The sequence below is a fragment of the Carassius carassius genome, chromosome 46, assembly GCF_963082965.1.
Source record: "Carassius carassius chromosome 46, fCarCar2.1, whole genome shotgun sequence".
In the NCBI taxonomy this organism is placed as follows: domain Eukaryota; kingdom Metazoa; phylum Chordata; class Actinopteri; order Cypriniformes; family Cyprinidae; genus Carassius; species Carassius carassius.
Window position 1 is genome coordinate 24023264 of NC_081800.1, and position 7810 is coordinate 24031073.

Genomic DNA, 7810 nt, shown 5'->3' on the forward strand with positions numbered 1-7810 from the left:
ATATGTATTAACTAACATGAACAAACATTAATAAATGCTATACAAGTATACTGAGCATTATACATATCTTTACTGTCTCTTTAGATCAATTTAATGCATACTTGCTGAATAAAAGTATTAATTTCTTTAAAAAAAATGAATAAAAAAAGGCTTATTGACCCCAAACTTTTACAAGGTAGTATACTTGTGGAGAGTATGTTCTGTGAAGGGTTATGCTTTAGTTAACAGAGCATTAACCACTAAACCACCAGGAAACAGAAAATACACAATGGTAAAACAAGTCTCTGACTTAAAAAGAAGAATGTTTATTTCACTGTGAAATAGAGGGGAAAAAACATACTTTGTCTACTTTTGATTTGATGGTTAACTTGAAAATGAAACAATGACTCCCTGATCCAACATGGCAACCTTTATAAATTATGCTGCATTCAGCTCTTGTCAGAATTAATTGCAATAATTACAAATTTTCCACTGTAAGATCCATTCATGTCTTTTTCAAACTCTTAATTGTAAGTTCTAACTCTTATTTTTATGGAAGCTCTGATTTCTCCCACCAATGTGCATGATTAAACCAAAATGGCAGCAGTTTGCACTTTTGTTTTATCCAACAAACTTCCACATGGATCCATTTGGGACGAACACTGAAACATTTCTGAGGTTTATAATTGTTATAATTAAAGTAATTCCAACACAACACGAACAAAGCATTAGTTGGATAAAGAAACAGGAAATTAACCAAACAAACAGTTAATTTTATATTCATGTCAGACCTTGATCAGGACAGCACCATATTAAATTTTTGATGTGAATGAAAACGGGGCTGTGAGGAATAGAAATACAGTGCATTCAATGGATTGTATTGTTGTTTAATGAAATACCGACTGCCCAGTTGACGAAACGCCTTAACGAAGAAACTTTAAGTAGAAAAAAAAGCATGTAAAGAAAATTACAAAATCTAGGACCAATCTTCACAGTCTCATTTTCACCCGTATTTAATTCAATATGGTGTCTAGCCTAATTAAAGTCAATATCACAGTGGAATCTCGTTATTCACGCAAAAAACTACGAATCACTGATGTCCACCGTATTGGAGTCTGAAAATAAATGGTGTGGAGACAGTTGGTCCTGTTCCTGTGTTGAAATCGACAGAGGGAGACTTTGAACAAGAATGGTTTCAGGTGGTCCCATATCTAAACTGTCTTCAGCGTGCTCAGTAATGTCTCGAGACGAGGAACCATCAATGTTCAGGGGTTCTTTTGTGGTGGCAATCGCTGGATTTGTCTCCGTTACCACCGTAACCTCAGTCCCACCCTCCTGGATGAGCTTGTGGAGGCTTTCCAGGTCAGAACAGGATGTTATGAAGGTGTGTGTGCCGTTGGAAGCGGACGCAGAACAGGAGGCGATGAAGTTATGGGTACTGGTTTGAGGGCTGGTTTCACTGGAGTCGATCTGAGTGAGTAAAACCGTCTGGTGCTCGAGGCTGGATTCTGGCGCTAGCATGTTGACGTGCTGTATTACGGGGTTCAAAAGCACGTTGTGATCCTCTGGACCGAGCAGAATGGCTCCAGCCTTTCCAGTGGCAGCTTGGACAAAAGTAGCCTCCGGTCCTACAGAGGGTGCCATGATGATCTTAAGATGTGTCGTGTTGTAGGAAGACGGTGTGTCGGCTGTGACGGAGGTTTGTCCCGCTGTTTGTATTGGTTGATTGGTAACAGTTTGACTTTGTTGTTGGACGTTACTGTTATGCTGCCTCTTGTGGCTGCGAAGAGAGTCTTCCCTGACGAATGAAGCCTCGCACAAGTCGCAACGAAATGCTCGTGCTGCTTCCAGTCTCGCTCTGTAACGCGAGCTGAGAGGTTTGGGAGGCTCCTCCCCCATTTCGCGTTCTCTTCCAGACTTACCCTGCTTGTCCAGTTTATCTGCGTGACACTTCCTCCTGTGAATTAACAAATTACTGCGCTGCTTACTAGCAAATGAACAGTGCTCGCACTTAAAGGGTCGTTCGTCTGAGTGCACGCGTTCGTGGATCTTGAGCGCCCCCTTGCTTGAGCAGGAGTAACTGCACTCGCTGCACTGCAAAGGCTGGGCCGGCTGGTGTTGGCGGGAATGGTGTCGCAGAGCAGCTTTGGCGGAGCACTGGAATTCGCATTTCGAGCAGCGGAAGCAGTCCGAGGCGCTGTGTTTCAGCTGCACGTGCGATTTTAAATTAGCCTTCATCGCACAGCGATATTCACAGAGATCACACTTATAAGGCTTCTCGCCGGAGTGAACCCGACTGTGGCGCTTCAGGTCGGAGTTGATCTTGAATTTGGCATCGCATTGATTGCACTGGAACGGGGCGTCACCTGACGAAACATGTGAACTGAATACATCACAGCTTCCACTACTTCACAAAAAGGAACACTGTTCTAATCATGCTGTTTTGATAGCATCATACTTATCTAGCAAACACACAGATGTACAATTATATTTTGACATTTAATTTGGTAATCTTTTGGCCAAACGTATGTAGGTATATAGCTGAATGCGTGTGTTCTTCATTTTCATAACATGAGCAGTTTGGCTTTGATAACAAGAAACAGGAAAACCAGTGTTATCTTATGAATCTTTTGGCAAAGTTTCACATGCATTAGCGTAAATTCTCAATAATCAGCGGTACCAGGAAATATTGTGCAGCTGATAAAAAAACTATTAGAAAAACACTTGACTTTTGTGTGTTTTTTATGATTTTAGTTTATATTTATGTTTTGTTATTTTAATTGTTATTATCAATCTGAATTTTATATATACAATGAATGAAATAATGTATGATTATATATATATATATATATATATATATATATATATATATATATATATATATATATATACACATACACACACTCACCTAAAGGACTATTAGGAACACCTGTTAAATTTCTCATTAATGCAATTATTTAATCAACCAATCACATGGCAGTTGCTTCAATGCATTTAGGGGTGTGGTCCTGGTCAAGACAATCTCCTGAACTCCAAACTGAATGTCAGAATGGGAAAGAAAGGTGATTTAAGCAATTTTGAGCGTGGCATGGTTGTTGGTGCTAGACGGGATGGTCTGAGTATTTCACAATCTGCTCAGTTACTGGGATTTTCACGCACAACCATTTCTACTTTGACTGAAATAACCACTCATTACAACCGAGGTATGCAGCAAAGCATTTGTGAATCCACAACACGCACAACCTTGAGGCGGATGGGCTACAACAGCAGAAGACCCCACCGGGTGCCACTCATCTCCACTACAAATAGGAAAAAGAGGCTACAATTTGCACGAGCTCAACAAAATTGGACAGTTGAAGACTGGAAAAATGTTGCCTGGTCTGATGAGTCTCGATTTCTGTTGAGACATTCAGATGGTAGAGTCAGAATTTGGCGTAAACAGAATGAGAACATGGATCCATCATGCCTTGTTACCACTGTGCAGGCTGCTGGTGGTGGTGTAATGGTGTGGGGGATGTTTTCTTGGCACACTTTAGGCTCCTTAGAGCCAATTGGGCATTGTTTAAATGCCACGGCCTGCCTGAGCATTGTTTCTGACCATGTCCATCCCTTTATGACCACCATGTACCCATCCTCTGATGGCTACTTCCAGCAGGATAATGCACCATGTCACAAAACTCGAATCATTTCAAATTGGTTTCTTGAACATGACAAGGAGTTAACTGTACTAAAATGGCCCCCACAGTCACCAGATCTCAACCCAATAGAGCATCTTTGGGATGTGGTGGAACGGGAGCTTTGTGCCCTGGATGTGCATCCCACAAATCTCCATCAACTGCAAGATGCTTTCCTATCAATATGGGCCAACATTTCTAAAGAATGCATTCAGCACCTTGTTGAATCAATGCCACGTAGAATTAAGGCAGTTCTTAAGGCGAAAGGGGGTCAAACGCAGTATTAGTATGGTGTTCCTAATAATCCTTTAGGTGAGTGTGTATATATATATATATATATATATATATATATATATATATATATATATGTATATGTAAAACCGAACAGTGAAATTAATCAAATGAAATTAGTTAATTGCACTCAAATAATAATGAAAGTTCATTGGACTTAATTTAAATAAGTTCTGTAAACTCAAAATTTTGTTGTAGTAAGGTGAACTTAAAATGATTGCGTTTTCTAGTTCCCAGCATGCTTTGCATCAAAAAAACAAGGAAAATAAATGTAGAAATTAAGTGTTATTTTGTGTGTTTTTACACAAGATTAACACAGAGGGACATAAGTTAGTACTTAAATGTTGTGTTATATTAGAATTTACAAAGGTTTCTGTTATGTTGGTTTTGCAGTTTTACCGTTGTGGTGAAGAGTAGAGCCTGTGGTTAAGTTGTTAGGTTGAGGATGGAAAGATGGTAATGTTGCTGCTAGATGTTGTGTTAGTCAGCCTTTTTCTTTTACCCTGTTTTCACTCGATGTAAATAAAGTCCTAATGTCATTGGACATCAAAAAGCCTGCTTTTTTTGATTGTCTAGAGTTATATTTCTTAAAAATTGCTGCAGATTTTATTGCTAAACCGTTCATGTATATTTTAAATTTGTCTTTGGAACAGAATGTTATGCCATCCATCTGGAAATCTGCCCATGTCTTTCCCTTGTTAAAGGGAGGAGATCCTGCCTTGTTAAACAACTATAGGCCTATCTCCAATTTGTCTGTGCTGTCAAAGGTCTTAGAACGACTAGTAAGTGAACAACTGAAAGAATTCCTGAGTGTTAATAATATTCTCTCAGAGTTTCAGTCGGGCTTCCGAAAGGAACACAGTACCATCTCTGCCTCATTGAAGGCGTTTCATTGAGCTTTCCAAAGCTTTTGATACGGTGAACCATTGTATTTTAAAACAGAGACTGCTCAATATTGGTCTTTCTGAGAAGGCAGCTGGTTGATTTTGAAAATTATCTCTCAGATAGGACTCACCTTGTCTTATGTGGACGACCAGCCTTTTTGGGAGACTTGAATGAATTAATATCTTTGTAAAGCTGCAATATTCTAGAAAGCACAGATTTGGCATGACAAACTTCTCTTGGTGTGGCTGAAACGGTCTTCTGGACCGCCTTCTGTCGCAGGGTTTCACCATCTCGCAATCTCAGTGAAAATTAGAGGAATTCTGCCAGTTAAGTAGGCTTTGTCATGTAATTAAGAAAATCAGCACTAGGTGCCAGATTAATGGCAATAACTTGGATGTATCTGTAAAAGTGTTTTCTAATTTCTTTTTCAAATATCTCATTTAAATTTTATATACTCTGCTTCAGAATACAATTAACTGTGAAATGTGCTTAAAAAAATGCCATTCTACTCCTGTTAGGATAACTTCAAATGAGACTAAGCAAGCAGTGACCCTGAAATTTAGGAAATTATATGTTTCTGTAATATGCATGTTATGTTTGATCTCCACTTTGTATCTATCTATAGTAAAAACAATAATATTGTAAAATATTATCACAAATTAGGGAGGAAAAAACTATATTTGAGTGCTTTTGCAAAGGAACAATGTTTTTTTTTGGTGGGGGGTGCAATGTAATGCATCCTTCGTAAATAAAAGTGTTACTTCCTTTCAAAAACACCTAACATTTTGACATATTTCAGAACATATCTGACATTTATTCTTGCAAATACACAGGGTCTGTGCTCACCTGTGTGAGATCGGAGGTGAACGGTCAGCTGGCTGGAGTTGCGGCTGGCGTAAGGGCATATCTGACACTTAAAGGGTCTCTCATCATAGTGGATGCGAAGATGCTTCTTCAGGCTACTGCTGTCGGCCGCTGCGTACGGACAGTACTTACACTTGTGCGGTTTCTCTCCCGTGTGCAAACGGCTGTGAAGATTCAGCTTATCGCGACGACTAAAGCGTTTATGGCAGAGTTCACACTCGAAAGGCCTCTCACCTGAAGAGAGGAGACAGATCTCAGCATTTTAATGTGCATTTGGCATCGTTTGGTAATGATAAAGCTTGAGATGACCCCATGAAATGATTTACCAGTGTGTGTTAAAATATGTCTCTCCATGTCTTTTTGGCCATACTGAGTTTTGAATGTACAACCTAAGGGCACAAAATGAAGCAAAACAGCTTTTAGGCTCCATAGAGTGGAGATATTTCACTTTAAATACCTTATAAGTAAATATATGAAAGTAAGAAATGCAATAGCACTAACCTGAGAATGTGCATGTGTGTCTTTTTTGACTTAGTGCAGGTTTCAGCTTTTTGGAGGGGGCTTTCTGGGCTTTGGTGAGGGTCTTTTTGACTTTTGGTACACATGTCTGAAACGACTCTGAAACCAAAAAAAAAATAAAAAAATAACACACTTTTGTGACTACTAAAGAGTGCAGTCTACTATATATGAAGAGTCGTATACTATATGATCCTTCACTATATGAACTTTTAAAAGGGACGTTAGTACTTGGACATTAGCCTCACCACTGGGCCCAGCGTTTCGGGATGATATATGAGTCGACGGGATCTGGCAGCAGTTTTGCTTGTGTGCAAAGAAGTGTTCAAAGTTGTTGTACTGCTGTTTGCAGAAGCCACAGATGTGGATGTCAGGACTCACTTCTACTAACAGGTGGTTTATTCCTGTGGGGGGAAAAAAAACATACATATATATACATATATACACACACACACACACACACATATATACATTATATATATATATATATATATATATATATATATATATATATAAGGGGGGGGGTTCAATAAATAAATGTAAACAATAAAATTAAAATGTCATACATAACATGAAATAATATATCTATTTGTATATAAACGAAATATACAAATTACTTTATAAATAGATATGAAATAAAAATAAAAAATCTTTAAGCTCCATGCAGTGCAGATATTTCACTTATAATATATATATATATGAAGGGGGTATTCAATAAATAAATGTAAATAAGTAAATAAAAATATTTCATATATATGAATATAAATGATAAGTATATGTATGTGTATTATGTATTATTACAACTTTGAAACTAAACTGTATATTATGTATGAATATATATGCTTGCATGCACACACACACATATATTCAAATTGTAACATATAATATCAGAAATATGATTAAGTATATCAAATTGTAATATTAACTTTTATTGTCTGTAGAGACGTTTTAGTCAACAATGAATACAAGCTCTATAAATTTAACTTTATTAGTAGTATTATATACCAGAAGGGAGTTTGATTCCTTCATCTATCAACCTAACAGTGTAAATATATTCATCATGGTTGGGATCATTTACCTGTACTGCACAGAAATCTCTTTTCGAATCTGTTTTAAACAGTGTTTTTGTGTACCTTCTCCGCTGAACGTTGCCATGTGGATCTCGAAGCCCGCTGAGACTCGATCTGTGAAGTATCTGACAACTTTAATGCACCTTTTTGTTGTTCTGTGTCCTCTTCATTTCAAACGCTTTTCAGCAGAGTTTACGGTTTTTGCGACAGTGTGGACTGCTTTACGGTAAACATCGGCCCAGCGGTAGCAAAGAGCGCCTCACGCGTCAGGAGCGAGTATTTCACCACTGACACATCTTGCTACCAAAAACAGGTTTAGGTAGGCGTACAAGTTCAATTAAAATTATTTTTCATTTTCAGTCAACCTTTCCTCACTACAAGGATTTCTAGCCTTTAAATAATGATGAAGAAATCTCCTTGGCACTCAGTTTGTATTTCATTCTTTATAAGTCTTTCTTCATTTTTGACTGCAGTTACATCAGATGAACACACGGCGGCGCCCGCGCTCCATCATTCAAAATTAATTTTATT

At 38.0% G+C, this 7810-nt stretch overlaps 1 protein-coding gene across 1 annotated transcript; it reads right to left on the reverse strand.

Annotated features, from left to right (window-relative positions):
• Positions 1–956: 956 nt before the first annotated feature.
• On the reverse strand, positions 957–7495 carry zfp64 (zinc finger protein 64 homolog (mouse)). The gene is made up of 6 exons (XM_059540544.1): positions 7343–7495; positions 6458–6613; positions 6195–6311; positions 6020–6082; positions 5676–5927; positions 957–2345 (listed from the first exon to the last, which is right to left on the reverse strand). Exons 1-6 carry the CDS (start codon positions 7362–7364, stop codon positions 1063–1065), a joined length of 1893 nt encoding a protein of 630 aa, XP_059396527.1. The 5' UTR covers positions 7365–7495; the 3' UTR covers positions 957–1062.
• Positions 7496–7810: the final 315 nt, after the last annotated feature.